Source organism: Marmota monax, unplaced genomic scaffold (genome assembly GCF_021218885.2).
Source record: "Marmota monax isolate L192 unplaced genomic scaffold, Marmota_monax_Labrador192_F-V1.1 WCK01_AAM20220418_F8-fsc00232, whole genome shotgun sequence".
NCBI classification, from domain to species: Eukaryota; Metazoa; Chordata; class Mammalia; order Rodentia; family Sciuridae; genus Marmota; species Marmota monax.
The window spans coordinates 1,198,171-1,217,960 of NW_026695232.1; the positions used below are offsets into that span (position 1 = coordinate 1,198,171).

Genomic DNA, 19,790 nt, shown 5'->3' on the forward strand with positions numbered 1-19,790 from the left:
CTCCTTGGGAGGGGCTTTCCTCTGGATAGAGATCTAGGCCAAGAAGGGAAGAACCCGGGAGGGCTCGAGAGCTTGGGAGAGCAAAGGCGAGAAAGTGCTGGGCAGGGGCGAGCGCGGCCGAGGGCGGGGCAGGCTCGGGAGGCAGCTAGAGGGGCGTGGGCGCGGCCGCCCGCGCGCCCGGCCGGGCCAGGGGGAGGGGCGCTGGCGGGAGCGGCGCCTCCCGCCCGGGGTGAGAGGCGCGCGCGGCAGCCCCGTGGTAGCAGAGCGCTGAGCGGGGAGTGCGGGCCGGCAGCGGCTTAGGCAGGGAGGGCTGGAGCGCAGAGGGCCGGCGCGCAGCACGGCTGCCATGGGCGTGCAGTGACCAGACGCTCAGCGCGACTTCCTCAGTGGCGCGGCGCTCGCGCGGAGCTCCTTGGCTGGCTGTGCGTTTCCTTGGTCACCATGAAAGGTAGGGCTACAGCCGACTTCACAGAGCTCGGGAGGGTTTCGGGCGAGCGGGAAGGCGGCGGAGGTGCCTTTTGCTCAAACTTTTATGCAGGCTGCAGTCCCGGGGAGCCCAGACACTGGGGGCGCTCCCCTGCTCCACTGCTGGACACAGCGGGAGACCTCGAGGTTGGGGTTTTGAAGCGCTCAAGTACTCTCCTCCCCATCGCGTCTTTGCAAAGTAGTATGAAACCCTAAGTCGTTGTTTACGGATTCTAGTTTCCAACTTTTTAATCGAAAAAATATGCGGAGGAGAGTGAGGCATCATCATTCCTCCCAGTCTGTTTTCCGCTCTGCCGCGCTCTCCACTCTCTCCCTTCTGCTCTTTTCTCCCCTGGTTGCCGATTCTCCACCGAGCGGTCGCGGCGCGCCTGACCGGGTGTTTTCTCCCGGACTTGGGATGTTCTCGTGCGCCCTCCCCACATCTGGCAATGATTAGGTGCCCGCGGAGTTCAGCTGGCTGGGGAAGTGCATTTGGCATCTTTCTCCATCAGATGCACTGACTGGAAAATAACTGCACTCCGTTCCGCGTCCCTTCCATGTGTCCGCCTGTGGGGTTGGTGTGCCCACGTGGGCTCAAGGGGTAACACAGACCGTCCCGTTAATCGCCCCCCCCCACTCCTGGAGGTGTTCTCTGCAGGCCCGTTTATAGAAATGTCAGATGGTATCGAACTTTAAAAAAGAATCACTAGAAGGGTTTTGCAGGGCAGCCTCTGTTTAGTGGACACACGGAGATTTGTCAGTAGAATCTTGATTTATAAGAGAGATGAATAATTACAGCGGCGGCATCAAAGGGAGTCATTTAGACTGGGCCGGCGGGCGTGATGTTTAGCCAAGACCTGAGTTCCCGATTTTGTGCTAGGATAACACGTTTCAGTCCCTGCGCGGTCCATGGCTGGGTGGAAATGCCATCTATGACCGCGGTGACTGAGTTTCCACGCGATGCGATTCCTACGACTTGCCAGGGTTGCTATCCTGCGCGGTCGAGGGGGTGAGGGCGGTATTAGTGGGGAGGGGGGCGCGGTGGCGCCTTGAGAACTCAGCACTTGGAAAGTAACTTTTGGCTCCGGGAGGTTTCTCTGAAAGGCAATTCGCTCTGTACTATCCTGAGATAATTATCTACCGATTCACTTGCCCACCACAAGAGGAAGTCAGGGAAGGGAGGGAACTGTAACCCCAGGTGAAAAGTGGCCCAGGGAAAGAGAAATAAAAGACATGATTCAACTTTCTCCCCAGAACATTTCAAAATGCCCATAGTGTGTGTGCCTTCTCATATTCCTTAGCTAGTTCTGATTAAAGGATCCTCCCCTGAAAGGAAAGAGTTTCCCATGGCTGAAAGTTGCTCTGGGACTCAGTTATCATCATTTTAGCCAGAAGTGGGTCTTCTTGCTGATCTGTAAGGCCAGTAGTTTTCTATCTTTTACGAAGTTAAGCCACTCACTCCATCAGCTCCCACATGGCCCCTAAAACTTTGGTTGTATGTTTTACTGACTAAATAACTATAATCGCAGCTTGGGTACTTCTCAATATTAATTGGATCTGTAATGGAAAACACCTAGAAGCTCTAAACATGTGAAGTTTAAGCTGCATTCTGGACCAGGTAGCCGACCCACTGGAGAAATTTCGTGGTTTACCTGTTGTGGGCTGGGCACTGCCTGAAAGCCCACCATTTTCTGCCTCACTTGGGGAGACTGGTTTAGGAACTGATAAATCCCTGTGTAGGTTAGTCTTGTTGAAAACTTCTTTCTTTCTTTCCCTTTTTGGTACTGGGGCTTGAACCAGGGTGCTTTACCACTGAGGTACGTCCCCAGACCTTTCTTATTTTGTATCTTGGGACAGGGTTTTGCTAAATTGCTTAGAGCCTCACTAAGTTGCCAAGGCTGGCCTCAAACTTGCCATCCTTCTGCCTTGGCTTTCCAGATTGCTGGGATTACAGATGTATGCCACTGCACCCAGTTCAAAGGCCTCCTTTAGGAAAATATTCAAAGCCAGGCATGGTGGCGCATGCCTGTAATCCCAGTGGCTCAGAAGGCTGCTGCATGAGCATCTCAAGCTCAAAGCCAGTCTCTGCAATTTAGCAAGGCCCTTATTTGGACCCTCTCTCAAAATAAAATATAAAAAGGAGTGGGGATGTGGCTCAGTGGTTTTTTTAAAAAAGAATAAAAACATTTTGTCTGAGGTTTTCTTGCTATTGCTACATAATTGGCACTCACTTGTCTAGTTGGTGAGATGAGGAAGGGAGGGGCAGTAACCATTTTTTAATACCTACTAAGTGGCATCCATTGTGCTGTACTCCTATAAGCAATCTGCAGTTAATCCTCTCAGCATTCCTAAGAGCAGGTTGTGTGTGTGTATGTGTGTGTGCACGTGTATATGCATGTGTGTTTGTGTGTTGAGGTTTGAGTCCAGGACATGCTAAATATGTGGTCTACCAGTGAGCTAAAGCCACAGCCTTTTTTTTTTTTTTTGGTTTTGAGGATCGAACTCAGGGGCATAGGACCACTGAACCACATCCCCAGCCCTATTTTGCATTTTATTTAGAGACAGGGTCTCACTGAGTTGCTTGGTATCTCACCATTGCTGATTCTGGCTTTGAAGTCCTGATCCTTCTGCCTCAGCCTCCCAAGCTGCTGGGATTACAGGCGTGCGTCACCACTCCTGGTTCCACAGCCCATTTTAATGAAGCCGCATTATTGATGTGGAAACTGAATCTAGAGAAAATATGAATTGCTAACTAGGAGGATGGGTAGGTATCTAAAGACAAGCTTCACAGGTTTCCCTGTGTTGCTTGGAAGACTCTAGGACACCAGATACAATGACTTTTTATGTAGAGGAGGAGAAAAGGGTATCCCAGAGAACTAAGTAGCCAAGTAACCTGTAATTGGTACAGCAGCCAGAAAGGAGAGGAGCCAGACAATTGGACCTGGAACTTTTGAAGCCCAGCCCAGAGTACTGTTCCTAGGCACAAAGGAATTATCCATGCCTCCTTACCAAGTGGAATTATTCTGACACTTATTCTTAGGTAACCAACCCAAGATCTCACTAGGTCCTCAATTATGTTGCATAGTTGCTTATTCACTAGGCTTCATTAAAATTTGATTTTCCTAAATGATAGAAGGAAGTGACAAGGCCAATGCTTAAAATCACAGTTGGCCCTCTATATTCACAATAGGTTCTATATCTGAAGATTAAACTAAGGATTAAAAATTAAAAAAAAAACAAACTTGTGTCCATACCAAACACATACAGACTTTGTTCTTGTCATTATCCCCTAAATAATATAATGTACTAACTATGCACATAGTATTTACTTTGTATTGGTTATTAAGTCATTTAAAGCTGATTTGAAGTACATGCAAGGGTGTGTGTGGGTTCTGTTCAAGTAATGTATCATTTTACTGTTTGTTTATTTATTTATTTATTTTTGTAATGCTGAGAATCCAACACAGGCCCTTGTGCATGCTAAACATGAGGTCTGCTATTAAGCTAAAATATTAGCCCCTAGCCACAACCTTGGTCCTGAGCCATTTTATATGGGGAACTTGAGCAATCTGGATTTGGTATTGATTTTTTTGTGGGGAGGGGTACAGGGAATTGAACTCAGGGCACTTGACCACTAAATCACATCCCCAGCCCTACTTTGTATTTTATTTAGAGGTTCTCACTGAGTTGCTTAGCACCTCACTTCTGCCAAGGCTGACTTTGAACTTTCGATCCTCCTGCCTCAGCCTCCTGAGCCGCTGGGATTGTAGGTCTGCACTGCCATACCCAGCTTGGATTTGGTATTTTTGGTGGGGGGATTAATGTGGATGCTAAGAGACAACTATATTACCTGAAACCTTCTTTTGCCAAGTAGAAAATAAGTGGACATATTCTATAGAAATTACCTGACTTTTTGGGCAAGTCAGGTACCTTTTTAGACTATCTCTTTGACTTTCTAATTCTGACATTTAAACTTTTTGGACATGGCTTTTGTAATACTCCCAGTTTTAAGTCTAGCAACTTGGGCACATCTGTAATCCCAGCTACTTTGGAAGTTAGGCAGGAAGATTGCAAATTCAAGGCCTGTTTGGGCAACTTAGTGAGACTGCATCTCAAAATAAAAAGGGCTGGAGGTGTAACACTGAGGTAGAGTGCCTCTGGGTTCAGTCCCTAGTACTGGAAAAAAAATTAAATTAAAAATAATAACATTTGGACAAAAACCTGGTTTTGGTATGATTCCAATGTGTTATTAGCCACAGCGCCACCTGTCTATGGAATATAGCAAACATCTTTCTGTCTTCTATTTCTCCATCTGGGGAGTAAGGAGCACCAAAATAATGACATCATTATACATTTTCCAGAAGATAATCTCTTGCCTCATTGCTGCAATACTTGAAACCTCCCAAGCTGATTAAAACATGAAGTTTGCTTTAATTTATTTCCAATTTCATTTTCAATTAGCTCATTACATGATACATCTCATCATTTTTGAATAAATATTCACATTCTTTCTGAAGGAAATCTGACTCCTCTAGAGTTAGGTGTGTCATTACTAAATCACATTCCTTATTTTGAAAATTGAGGATATTAGTGAGTTTCTATGCAGAGGCACTTGTTGCCTAAGAGACAACAGAAAACAGCCACTATCACTTGGGATTACTGAGGTCCAAATCACAGTTCTAATTTAACACAAGGAGGCTGTTGGTGCCATCAAAACATAGTGTTCAGCTGATTATTTTTGAACTTTTGTATATTAACATTTCTGAAATACTATTTGGCACTTTAATACTTTTAAAGTGCACTAGTCAGTATTGTATTTCTCCCACCCTCTGTTTCTGGGGACTCAGTCTCCTTGCTTTCTCAATATCTCTTTAGATTTCTTGTGCTTAACTGGGATAAGTGTGTAAGGGTGGCTGCATTTAACATTGAAAGAATCATATTTTCTGAAGAAACATGTAAACAAAATAAGGCCCTTCCCTGATTGGGTATACGAACTGCCCCTCTGGAGGGCAAATTACCATCTAATTACACTTTTGACTTTTCATTAGTTTGGGGATGCTTGACATTCTTAATCTGAGGTTTAATTATTGCTAAGTATAGATCTTCTCTGTGGTGTCCCTTGCAATTTCCCAAGATTGTTCCCATGCTTCCTTCTCCTACCCCCAACCTTTTACCACATTGCTCAAAAGCCAGCAGATGATAGCTCTCAAGCTGTGACATAACTGGGTATCTAATTTTTCTAAGAAATACTTATTAAAATATTATTTCAAAACAGCTGATGCAATTGCTGCCAAAGTCAGTCACGTGGCTCTTGAGCTTTCAAATGGGAAAATACACTTAAATTTTGTGTTAGAAAAAGTGTGTTTGGCCTTGGGTAAACCCAGCATGTGGGTAATCTCTCAGGAAGGCAAATCTGACATATGTCTCCCTGGTGGGAAAAAGAGGTGGAGTCCCTGGAGAGGAAGCCTAGACTGGTGGCAGAACCCACTCTTCCTTCTAGGTATTGAGGGTCCTCTGTAGGCACAGACTGCCTCAGCTTCCAGAGACCTGTCTGTGGCCACGAGGGAAGGGACAGGGTGGGTCCTGTGTTGGAAGATGAATGGCAGGGATGAGATTGATGTGCACTGTGGTTTTTGCTCACCAACAGCTTCTTAAGTATTTTTGATGGGCCACTTAATATCCCACTTATTTGTTTTTCCCTTACATCAGATCTAACATTTATTGAGCCTCATGCTGTCATTATTTCCTCCATTTCACTGTTAGGAAAATAGGCTCAGAGAGGTTGCACTTGTCCTAGGGTGTCCAGATTGTCAGTGGGGGACTCAGTACTCAAACTCTGATCACCTGACTCCAGAATCCACATGTTAAATCTCAAGCCTGTGATAATTAGTCAGAAGTGCCATTTTCAAGGGCAAATTGTAAAATAAAATACTTTCTACATTCTTTGTAGAAAGTATTTTATTTTATTTTGAAACTATTTTATTTTTACCGCTGAAAACACAGTTTCCAACCACACCAATCACCCAAAGCTTGAGGGAAGCAACTTTTCAATCAAGCAGTGATTTGATTTCTATTTAAGTGAACAGCCAAAACCAATATAGTACCTTGAAAAGGCCATGCTGATTGCTTAAGGGACTTTCATAAGTATATGGCCGTGAAAGCCAACGTCAGCAAAAATTATTACTCCAAAATTAAGGTTTCAAGGAGATTCTACAAACTATCTGAACCCTTGAATTTATCATAAATATTTAATCAGTATTCTTAAAAATATAAAAGAAACGTGTTTTACAACATAGGAGGATATTTAAAATTAAATAAATTTATTGGACTTAGATATATTAAACAAGACTCTTTTATGTTTCCTGAATAGCTTGGTGTTATAACTCAGCGTCCCATGAAGTGGAATTCACCAGCCTGAGAGTTTGGCTATTTGACATTCTATGTGAATGAGAGCTTGTCACTGGATCTGTGGAGGGAGCTGCACCTTTGGGGGGGCCTCTGTCATTTTCTTTTTGGTACCAGGGATTGAACCCAGGGACACTTAACCACTGAGCCACATGCCAACCCTTTTTTATATTTTTTTTATTTAGAGACAGGGTCTTGCCAAGTTGCCCAGAGCCTCGCTAAGTTGCTGAGGCTGGCTTTGAACTAGAAGTCCTCCTGCCTCAGCCTCCCGAGTCCCTAGGATGATAGGGTGTGTGTGCCACAGCGCCTGGCAGACATTTTATTATAACTTAGAAATGTTAGGAGACTAGCTGATGTTTATAAAACAATTCATTATGCAAAGGTTAAGCAGTCCAACTTTAAAGTAGATAATATAAGCTTTAAACTATAATCATCTTATAAAACATAATTATGCTTAGTGAACCTAGGAGTTGGCCCTGATCATTTCTGTGAGGCCACAGGAGTGTGGGCTCTGACATCAGAGAGCCCAGTGATCACAAGCAAGTTATTTAACCTTCTGGGGCCTCAGTTTCTTCATCTGTGGAATGAGAGAGAATGGCATCTGCTGATTGGCTAGAGCTGTTTTAAGGTTTCAATAGGTTCGTGTAGATCAGTTGTTTAGCATGTAATAAGAACTGAAGATGCTTTAGTTATTCTAATATATTGTATTATTATAACCTGCTGCTTCCTCCGGGCAGCAATTTAATTGCCAATAATGGACCATTTATGTTAATTTATTCAAGTGATATAGTTTAGATCATAAAAGCAAATGTTCAGTTTATTTATTTATTTTGTGGTACTGGGGAGTAAACCCAAGGGTGTTTTACCACTGAGCTGCATCTGTAGCCCTTTTTTAAAAATTTATTTATTTAGTTAGTTTTGGTACTGGGGATTGAACCCAGGGCCACTTAACCACCGAGCCACATCCCCAGCCCCTTTCTATTTTTTATTTTGTGATAGGGTCTCACTAAGTTGCTAAATTGCTAAGGATAGTCTTGAACTTATGATCCTCCTATCTCAGCCTCCCTAGTTGCTGGGATGACAGGTGTGCACCGTCCTGCCCAGCTTATCTTTCAGTTTTTGAGACAGGGAGTACAGGCAGTCCTCCTGTCTCAAAGTGGCTGGCATTACAGGTGTGTGCTGTTACCCCTGCCACAAATGTTCTGTTCTGAAATACATTTTCAAATTTCACATGTGTCATAACTGACCTCAGGTAGGAGTGAGCTGTGCACGCCCTGGGGGTTAGGGTTAGCATAGGTTGTCTTCAGCGGCCTTCACTCCTGTGGCTGTCATTGTCATGATGGTCATCAAAAATCAGACCCAACCCAAAATTGCAGGGGCATATTTATAGTGAAGTTTGTCATTGTAGTAATGGTACAATTTTTCTACTTGTTATAGTAGCGATAGAGTATTGATAAATACATATAAATATATTTATTTATTTATTTTAATTTTTTTTAGTTGTAGTTGGATACAATATCTTTATTCATTTTTATGTGGTGCTGAGGATCGAACCCAGTGCCTCACACGTGCCAGGCGAGTGCTCTATCTCTGAGCTACAACCCCAGCCCCATATAAATATATTTAATTTACCTGGGAGCATTAACTTTCCAGGAGCACTATTAAGGTGTCTAATGAGGATGACATAATTTTTTTTTTTTTTTTTGGTATTAGGTCTCAAATCCAGGGCTTCATGCTTCCTGGGGCAGTGTTCTACCACTGAACTACCTCCCAAGTCTTATTTTAAACTTTATTTTGAGATAGTCTGGACTTGAACTTGTGATCCTCCTGCCTCAGCTTCCTGAGTAGCTGAGTAGTGGGTAGTCTGTGCCACCACGCCTGACAATGACATAATATTTTTTGAGACCTGTGTCTCAAATCCAGTGTCCAATTATATCCAGTAAGGATGTGACATCAAAGAATCACAACATTAAATAAATTTGTCTTTAAGTAACTATGAAGACTAATATATGTATATATAGGATTTTTAACCATATGACATCATGTCTATTTCATTAGTCGTGGTAAGTTTTCATTAAGCTGTCATATTTCTACTTATTATTTACAGTTGGGCCACCAAGTCCTAATTAGTTAGCTTCTTTTTTTCATTTATTCATTTATGTTGTGTGTGTGTGTGTGTGTGTGTGTGTGTTGCTGGGGATGGACCCCAGGGTCTTATCCATGTTAGTCAAGTGCTCTCCCTCTGAGCTATACCTCTAGCCCCTATGTTTTTCTTGAAAAAATATTTGGTATGTACTTTCTGTATGCAAGGCACTGTAGAAATAAATATCAAATAACACGAGTAAAATAAAACCTCTGACCTCAAGAGTTTGCAGTCAGCTGGGCAAGATAAGACAATTGGAATAAACAATTGGAATTCTAGGTAGAAGGTGGAAAGTGTCCTACGTGAGGATCAGATACTCTGGTTGAATATGGGGGCATTTTTATTTGGAGAAGTGAACTGATTCAGCTTCTTTCCTTCTCTTTCTCTTCCCTCCCCTCCCCTCACCTGCTCCTTCCCTCTCTCCCTTTCTTTTCTTCTTAGTCTTGGGGATTGAATCCAGGAGTGCTTTACCACTGAGCTACATCCCAGCCCTTTTTATTTTTTATTTTGAGACAAGGTCTCACTAAGTTGTTAAGGCTGGCCTTGAATCTGAAATCCTCCTTCCTCAGCCCCTCAAATTGCTAGAATTATACTTGTATTCCACTGTGTGCTGGCTAATTAGTGGCCTTTTTTTTGTTGTTGTTGTTCTGGGAACGATTTACCACGGAACTATATCCACAGCCCTTTTTATTTATTTATTTTTTTAATTTTGAGACAGGGTCTCACTAAGTTGTCCAGATTGGCCTCCAGTGTGCAATCCTTCTGCCTTAGCCTCCCAAGTAGCTGGGATTTCAGGTGTGTGCCACCATGCCCAGATGATTCATTTTCTTGAATTATGTTTTATATTTCAGATTATAATTACTATGACAGGGTAAATGTAATTAAATAAAATTGTCTCATTTTATTTTTTCAAAGTTTATTTATTTTTGGTACTGAGTATTGAATCCAGGAGTGCTTAACCACTGAACCACATCCCTAGACCTTTTTATTTTGATATGGGGGTCCCATTAAGTTGCTCAGGGCCCTGCTGAATTGCTGAGGCTGGTCTTGAACTTGTGATCCTCCTGTCTCTACCTCCCATGTTGTTGGGATTACAGGTGTATACCATCACACCCAGCAAGAAAAATGTTTTAAAGGGGAGGTAAAAGTTGTGTTAAGGTCACTGTGAAACGAGATGTGACATTTCAGTGTGGGAGGTGAGAGGAGATCAAATTTGAAGTTTTTGCAATTTTTGACTCTTAAACTCAGTTTTGGTCTCTCGTTGGTAATTATAATAGTACATTGCTTTAACATAATTGTTTAGAAAATCTAAACGTAATGTTAAGTGAATTCAAAGCAAAAAGATATGTCAATTTATTTTTTAAACAAGGGCTGCATATTTTGTGCCTCCAGAGAAGTGGATAGTATTAGTTTTTCTTGCCAAGTCACCTATGTATTTGAGTCCCATCGGGACCCTTATAATTTGAGGCAAGAATTCAAGCCCTCATCCTGACTCTGTTATTAATGTAATTGACATAACTGGATGAGAACTTCCTGCACAGAAGAAAGGGAAGCACAGCATCTCTGGTCACCTGTAAGTGATGGACGCAGGTGTCAAGGTTTTGAATGTTCTATCTGTTGCTTACTTTAAGTTATTGAAGCTGCTAGGAGAAATATGATTTAGTACCATTACAAATTTAGGGATAAAAGTAACAAAAATGCTCCATCAGTTGTGTTGAACTGTAAAGGAAAGAACAAGGTATCTTATCTCCTTTCATCCCCAAAATGAGTATCTACTATTTTTATAAGCATCAGAATTTCAAGTTGTGCCAAAAATTGGAGTCATTTTATACCTGTAATTTTGAATTAAAAAACTGTACCATTGAATCAGAAAGTGGTTCTATTATTTTGTTGCAAAACAAGATTGAGAAGACAGCTGAGTAATTGACATAAAGCTTTTGTAATAGTTTTGAATAGTCTAAAGTATTTCAATTGCTACTAGCGCCTTCATCTGTCTGGGATAGGGGGAAAGATCTGGAGCATTTGAATGGAAAGCAGATCTAATTACTCCCTCAAAAATATCCTGAGCCAAAACAACATCATCATCAACCTTGAGTCTCAGGTATTTTATTATACTGCATTGAGCTTATACACTTTTAGAATACTTAATAACTATGGTCCGGAAATACCTCTGTGGGATAGGGAAGTTATGCAAAGAGTCACATAAGATTTTACATTTGTAGAGCTATGAAACCAGGGATAATCCAGCAGTCTTTCCTGTATCCAGGGGGAATGTTTCAAGACCCTTAATAGACAACTCAAACTGCAGATAGTACATACATACTCATTTGGGGTATGAAAAGAGATAAGATACCTTATTCTTTCCTTTATAGTTCAACACAACTGATGGGATTTTTTGTTACTTTTATCCCTAAATTAGTTATGGTACTAAATCATATATATATATTATATAATTTGTGAATTAGGCACAGTAAGAGATTAACAATAATAATAAAGTAGGGCCAGGGTTATAACTCAGTGGTAGACTGCTTGCCTAGCACATGTGAAAAATAATCATATCAATTATAAAAAACAATTATAACAATTAGAATAAAAATGTGTGAATGTGGTATCACTCAGAATATCTATTATTCTGTGCTCACCTTCTTGTGATGATGTTAAGTGGTACAGTGCACTCGTGATGAGGTGATTGAAGTGAATAATGTAGGCATCGTGACGTAGCATTAGGCTACAATGTAAGGGTTACTTGAACACAAGCACTGCAGTGCTGATACCATGACAGATAATCTGCTGAGACAGCTATAGAGTGACTGTTAGCTTTTTGTTGCTGTGACTCAATACCTGAGAAAAACAACTTATAGGAGCAAAGATTTATTTTGGCTCATGGTTTCAGAGGTTTTAATCCATGGTTGGCTGGCTGCCTTGCTTTGGGCCTGTGGTGAGGCAGAGCATCATGGTGGAGAGGGCATGGTAAGTGGAGCTGCTTACTTCATGGTGGCCAGGAGATAGAGAGAGAGAAGGAAGAAGGGGCCAGAGACAAGATATTCTCTTCCAGGGCACACCCTCCCTACTTGCTCCACCTAGGCCCCACCTCTTACACTTTCCATCACCTCCCATTAATGCACCCCAGTTAATCCACTGATGAGGTCAGAGCCCTCATGATCGGATCACTTCCCAAGAGCCCCACCTCTAAACATTGATGTATTAGGGACCAAGCCTTCAACATATGAGCCTTTGGGGGATACTCCAGATCCAAACTGTAACAGTAACTAACGGGCGGGTAGCATATACAGTATAGGATACGCTGGAACAAGGCATGACTCGAGTTCCAAATGGGACTGAGTGGGGTGTGATGAGATTTCATTTCACAACTTACAGTGGCACACAATTTAAAACCTATGAATTGTTTATTTTAGGAGTTTTCTGCTTCATATTTTCAGACCCAGGTTGACCAAGGGTAACTGAAACTAGGGACAGTGAAACTTCAGATAAAGGGGTGGGGGATTACTGTATGACCAGTACTACTTAGGGTGGACTCAAAATCAAAGAATAAGTCAGGTGTGGTGGTGCATGCCTGTGATTCCACTGATTTGGGAGGCTGAAGCAGGAGGATGGAGAGTTCAAAAGCCTCAGCAATTCAGTGAGACCTTAAGCAATTTAGTGAGAACCCATCCCAAAATAAAACATAAAAAGGGCTTGGATGCGGCTTAGTGGTTAAGTGCCTCTGGGTTCAATCCCTAGCAAACAAACAAACAAATAAATCAATAACTTACTTAAAGAAAGCCTTTCTTAACCAGGCAAGATGGTGTGAGCCTATAATCCCAGCCACTGGGGAGGCTGAAATAGGTCAATCATGAGTTCCAGGTCAACCTGGGCAACACAGACAGACCCTGTCTCAGAAAAGTCTTTCTTCAGTTTTTGGGCCCCAAATATATATTTAAGATAAATCTTCTTCAGTATCAAAGGGATTGTTTAGTGCTACTTTGGGTTTAAGCCCAAATTGAACTTATCCCATATTACTCTTTTGCTAAATGAATTTTCCTATTGTCCGCCTCCCCCAGATACTCACTTTGGACTGAAGCTTTGTGTTTTTTGAAGCCACTTGATTAAATTAGTCCCTACCCAAACCTAAAGCTTTCCTGTACTTCATGAACATTAAAGTTCTGGGATATTTATTTGAACCTGAAAGCACAGAGGCTGCTATTGCTCTTTCTGGCCCCTTGCTTCAAAGAAAACTTGAATTAATTACTAATTACTGAGCAACGAGTACATGTTGGATATATTCCATTTATCATCTACTTTTTCTTCCCCAAAATATGAGAGAGAAGAATTATTTGGCCCATTCCACAGGAGACACAAACTTCCATTACCGATATAAGGTGGGGCCAGTCTTCCAGCCAGGGTCTTTTAATTTCAAAGCCCAGGTTTTATCATTAATGACACCAGCCTCTGACCATAGGAAAGTCATCTTCCAGAATGTTACAGCAACTTCCTGGGAATACCCCAAGTATTTAGCAACTCAGGAGGCCCTCTTTAGAAGTGACAGTCCCCCACATGATAGCAACTTCATGGAACACTGGCCAGTAGAGGGTGGCCACAGACTCAGGGATGCAGATGATACTGGTCCTTTTGTCCCAGGGGTGCAGGGCCAGGGATCTGCTACAGTAGGTAGTGGTGGTGCCTGGCAACACACAGTGACAACTTGTAGGAATGTTCAGAGCAGAGGCTGTTCACCAGCTGGTTTGGCGTTTTGGTCCTAGTCATTGAACCTGGGGGTGCTTTACCACTGAACTCCATCCCCAGCCCTTTTTATTTTTTTGAGATGGGGTCTCACTAAGTTGTTGAGACCTTGCTGAATTGCTGAGGCTGGTCTCAAACTCTGACCCTCTTATCTCAGCCTCCCAAGTTCCTGGATGATAGGCATCTGCCACTGTGCCTGGCTATCAGCTAGTTTGGAAACAATGAAATATTTTATCGACTGATGGGACTGGGATGCATCTGAGCTTAAATGGGGGTAGAGCAGCTGATGGAAACATGCTTGTACACAGTACCATCAAGCCCCACTTAGAAGAGAAGTCCCTTTTCATGGTCCTTTAGCCTGATTCCTATAAATCTGAATTTGAGGGATGGGCCTGTAGGTCAGTGGTAAAGTGCTCACCTAGCACGTGTGAAGCTCTGGCTTTGAGCCCTGGGTCCATGATTACTGTATCCCTGGGGCTGAGGGTGTAGCTCACTGGTCCAGCCCTGGCCTGGCATGTGCAAGGCCCTGGGTTCATCTCTAGCACTGAAAAACACAAAAGAAAAACCCTGAACCGGCTATGTTGTTCAGTTTGGTATTTGTTGGAAACCTGTTTTGTGCCAGGTATTTAAGTTTCCAAGTGCAGAACATTTTATTCTGTTGGTTCAGTCAGTTGAGCTGGGCAAGGAGAGCTCATCTCTGCTTCCCTCAGTGGCCCTGCTGGACATGTGGTGTCACTGCTGTGTCTGGAGAGTCACCAGGGATGGCTCTAGTGACTGAGGGCTGCTGGTGTGTCCTTCCCTGCAGAAACTCTCATTTTCCAGGGATTCTTTCTCTTCTGATAGCCTCTTGTCTGGCAGGACAGTCAGACTTTCACATGGCTTGCCAGCTGCGCGGATTATGAAAATAGAAGCCGGAAGTCTTCCAAGACCTAGCTCCTAAGTCATCTTCAGCCATTTCTGCCACTTTCCATGGGCCAGAACAAGTCACAGGGCCCAACCAGATCCGAGGGGAAGGAAATGGAATTGGCCTGTAATCCCAGTGACTCAGGAGGCTGAGTCAGGAGAATCGCCAAGTTTGAGGCCAGCCTTGGTCATTTAGTGAGATTCTGTCTCAAAAAGAAAAAAAAAAAATGGTACCCCTGATGCCAGTGATGTGCTTATGTTGTATTTGCTTATTTTTTCTTTTGTTTGTTTATCTCAGCCATTATAAGTGTTGTTTTTTTTTCCCCCTGCCTGGGAGTTTTTAGGATTTTCTTTTTTGTCCTCAGTGTTCAGGAATTTTATGATGATGAGCCTTAGAGTGGTTCTTTTTCCTTTCTTTGTGCTGGACAGTGATGGACCCTTTTTTCTGGAAGCTCATGTCCTCCAGGACTGAAAATGTGGCTCAATTACTTCTCCTGTAGTTTTTTTCCACTGGAGAAGAAAAGAAGTTCCCTCTGTTCAGAGAAATGTAGCAAAATGTGAGGTGCTTGACATTCAGTAGGTACTTATCTTTTATCTTCTCCCAACTGGCAGGTGTACAAAAAGAGGAAGAGGAAAATTTATGAACTACCAAGAAAGGTAGAGACATGGATATTTCTACTTTGCCTAATTTTCAGTAACTATTGTGTGCCTATCCTGTGCCATGAGTATGCTTGCTGCTGAGATACTATGTGACAGATTCCCTGGTTTCAAATGGCTTTTCCAACTGACGGAGTCAGAAACAGAACTGCAAAACTATCCCAACACTTGGTCCACAGACTGATTAGGACATTTAAATCTGTATGACTTTAACTCTCCAAGCCTACTAACTTTGCTTAAACTCATGGTCCACTGAAATAGCAAGGCTTTAAGAATAAATCACCAGAGAATTCTGCTTAGTGTTCTCCATCACAGGCTCTGGCCCATGTAGTTCTGTGCCAGTTACTAAGGAAAGTAAAAATAAATAAAAGTAACATACTTCAAAATAGGCAAGCAAATTATAGTATAGCTCATAGGTATTAAAGCAAAGATGCTAAAGTACAGTGGTGGAAGCCAAGATAGAAAACTTAAACACTGTTTTTGTTGTTTAATATGTGAAAGTTGCTTCTTCCCCACAGACAAACTGCTGTCAGAAGCAGAGATCAAGTTATGGTTCCTCTGCAGAACTCAGAGGCTGAAATTGTATCCAGCTCCTTGTCTGTACAAGAGTGTGACAGATTAGGTGGCTTTGACTCTCAGGGACAAATTTTGGAGAATGGCAAGTTGCTGAGGAGACTGGGCTCCAAAGAAAATCCTCATCTGAGTGTGTCACCTTTGTAGGCCCAGATATTAAAAAGACAATCTGGGACACACTTAACTTGGGTCCACACAGTGTGAGGAAAAGGTTTGCAGAATACAACAATGTGCATAATATTTATTGGGTTTTATATCATAAATGAAACCTGTCTGTCAGTGGTTAGGGGCTCCACCATAGCCTTTTGCCCTCCAAAATGCTCAGTTGCTAGGAACGCTGACTGTTCATTCCAACTCCTGTGGCCTTTGAACCATGATCTAGGTTGTCTCTGCAATCACCAGCTCCATGAGCTTTTGCCCATTTTTTCTTCCTGAAGTCATTCAAAGCCCAACCCTACCATCAGCCTGACTTAGACTGCTTTTTAACTGAGCAGCTAGAAAAAAATTGACCCTGGGCTCTGACAGGGCAGCTCAGCTAATGAACTATATACCAAATGGTATAGTTTGGGTCTGGAATGTTCCTCAAAGTCCCACCTGTTAAATGCTTAGTCCCCAGCTTGGCAATATTGGAAGAGAGTGGAAACTGTAAGAGGTAGAGCCTACCGGGAGATTTTAGGTCTTTGGGGGCATGACCTTGAAGGGGATTGTGAGGTCCTGGTCTCTTCAATTTTCAGTTTTTTACTTTTTGGGCAGGAGTCGAGTGGTTTGGCTTCACCACAAGCTCCCCACCAGATTATGCAACCTTGTCACAGGCCTAAAAGCAACAGACTCAATTGAGCATGAACCGGAACTGCTGAAACCACGAGTCAAACTAAACCTTCTTTCTTTACAAGTTGGTTATCTCAGATATTTGTTACAGTGACTAAAAGCTGACAAACAATATGAGCTGTACCTGTCCTAACTTTGAAGGATAAGAAACAGGATTCTAGAATCAACATTTGAGAATATTGCATAAAACAAATTTAAGCAAGTCCCCCCTCCACCCTTTTTTAACCCTTCTTAGAATCTCAAATAGTTCAAAAAATGATTATGAACTTCCAAGGTAGAGATCTAGTATATATCATTTTCTAATTGCCCTTCTCCACACTCAAAGAAAAACATGGAGAAGGACTCATTTAAGAAATATTTCTCTACAAGACCTTTCCTGAGACTCCCAGTTAAAAGTGATTTGTAGTACTTCTTTGGTACTCTTCACATCTCATGATTTTCTATCTACTTTTAGATGTGGGTGAGATGGAGACATTTTTTTTTTAAAATTTATTCCTTTAGTAGCTGTTAAAAAAAATGGCTAATCCTTTTGGGATGACAGTAAGGCAAGAAGCCAGGGGACCCTCTGTGAGTCCTAATGTGGGTGGGTGGCCAGTTAGGCCATTGTTTCCTTGAGCCCCTAGTGGGCTTGAGGATACTAATTTGGAGAAGGAAGTAGAGGCAGGACTGAACTGTTTTAATAACAAAAATGTGAGAAATTTCAGTTCCCAGGGAAGTTTCAGGAAGGAGAGAGGAGTCAGTTGGGCTAAATACTGCATGGGAAAAATTTCAGAAAGGGAAAAGAAAACAAACAAACAAATAAACTAATGGCAGCCCTGTTTGAAAGAAGCTCCTGGGGGGAGAACAGAAACATCTAATGGGAAATTTTTGAGCTGTTTGCTATTGGGGGTGTGGCATAAACCTGCTCTTCTTATTAATTTTTTTATGAAACCATCAGTGATGTTTCCTTGGCCCACAGTGTGAGTGGTTCCCGTTGCCGAGGCGATGTGGTGGTGGAGGGGCTTCAGACTGAGGGAGAGCTGACGCCTGGGTGGCCTCTCACTGACTTGGCTAGGTTTGAAGCATATGCAGTTGGCCTTCTATATCAGCAGGTTTTGCATTCTTCAATTCAAGCAACTGTGGATTGAAATACTTAAAAAAATATTGTATCTGTACTAAAAATCTAATGACTTCTTGTCATTATTCCCCAAACAATACAGCATAGCAGTTATTTACATCATGTTAAGTATTGTAAGCAATCTGGAGATGATTTAAAGTCTGCAGGAGAATGTATGTGTAGTATCATGCAAATACTGTACCGTTTTATGAGGGACTTAAGTATCTGTGGGTACCCAGAAGATGCTAAGGGACAACCACATGTACTGAGTGAATGAATAAACAAATGAATGGATTTCCAAGCAGAAGTAGCAGATAACGGTTTCTCTTTAACTGACAATAGACCAGGCCTCAGCCATTAATTTGATAGATTACTAAGTAAAACAGAGACAGAGTAAGAGCTTGATTTGTGTTTGTTGAACTAACCAGTCACCAAGACAGCAAGAAAAGAGCTATTCTCTTGTTTTCCATGCAGAAAGAACTAAAGCTCTAATCTCTGTCATGAGAAGACCACTTTGATTATAAATGCCTGGTTTTCAAGATTCCAAGTTGAGATCTCTTCCCTGTCCTCAGCAGAAGGACACAACGATGAAACACAAAGATGATCACACCTTTCCATTCCGTTAGAAATAATTGCTCTCTCACATGTGTTTTTATAACTCACTATAGCAAACCATTTTTCTCCCTTGTGTTATAGATACCACACATCATGGGTTCTCCATAACATTTTGAGGTTCAAATATAGCCAGGGCCTGTTTGGGGGTTGGAAAAGACTATCACAGAAGCTTAGTTTCTCTCTGCGTGAGATTTCATGAAAGTCAGTCATGAAAGTCAGTCACGTTTTAGAGAGAAGGACCATGACCTGCCTCATCTCTGAAGCAGTCTCTGACCCATAGTTGAGAGCTGGATCCATGCCCCCGAGCTGACCTGCCCACACGGAGAAGGCTGAAAGCTTGAATAGTAACAGTGGCCAACTCAAGAATACAGAGTCTCTGATTTATAATTATTGAACTTAATGATTTTTCAATAGTTTTTCAACTTGACAATGGTGAAAAATGATACACATTTCATAGAAATCATATTTCAAAATTTGAAATACAGGCTAGGTGACATGCAGCCCAGTAAGTATTCTCTGATGAGGCTGGTCAGTAGCTATGAGTCCCAGTTCGTGGTAAGTCCCATGATCATGAGGGGAAACAGCAAATATGGTATACTGTTGCTAAGCTATGATGTTGGGTAGGTTAGTTGTATTAAAGGAATTTTTGACTTACATGTAAGTTGATATTTTCTACTTAAAGTGAGTTTATCAGGATATAACCCTATTGTAAGAGAAGAACATCTGATTTGGTCAGGGCCTTCTGGGAAGGCCTGGCCTGACACCTCTTACTTGTCATCAAAACTGTCTCTTCATTGCACAATTAATATGAAATTGTATCTGCATAGTGCTTGCCCTTTGCAGAGCCACACCTGGTGGGACTGTAAATTGAGAAGTTCCTTATCAGTGGTGAGGAATGGTGTCCTGTCCACATTGGGAGGGCCAATTTACACCTTTTGGCAGGAAGCTTGGTTGAGATAACATCTCTTTAGTTTTCACAGTGGTTCTACATTTAGGAATTCCCACAGAGGGCCTATGTGTTAAAGTGCATTTACTGGCAATTATGTGGTTGGGTCCATTTACTCAACAGGACAGTGGAAAAGGGTGTGGCTGTCATTGCAGGAGTTATACTGGGCTTCTGAAGCACTGTGATAATAGGTGGAAGCTCTGACTCCAGAGCCCAGACATCTGAAAAGGAGAGCTTTAAAGATAAGATAACTTAATTTAACTTATCTACTTAATAGATAAGATAACCCTTTGGAGAGTTGATCCTTCATTCAACATTTTTTTTTTTTCCTGGTACTGGGAAGTGAGCCTTCTAGCACTTTATCACTGAGCTATACTCCTAGCCCTTTGTATTTATTTTTTATTTTGAGGCAGGGTCTT

General features: G+C 42.2%; 1 protein-coding gene across 1 annotated transcript in view; it reads left to right on the forward strand.

Annotated features, from left to right (window-relative positions):
• The first annotated feature begins 254 nt into the window (after positions 1-254).
• Positions 255-19,790, forward strand: part of Colec12 (collectin subfamily member 12) — a 186,654-nt gene continuing 167,118 nt past the window's right edge. The window contains exon 1 of the mRNA XM_046438542.2: positions 255-448. Coding sequence (XP_046294498.1) covers positions 442-448 — 7 coding nt within the window. The 5' untranslated portion in view covers positions 255-441. The remainder of the gene's footprint in view (positions 449-19,790) is intronic.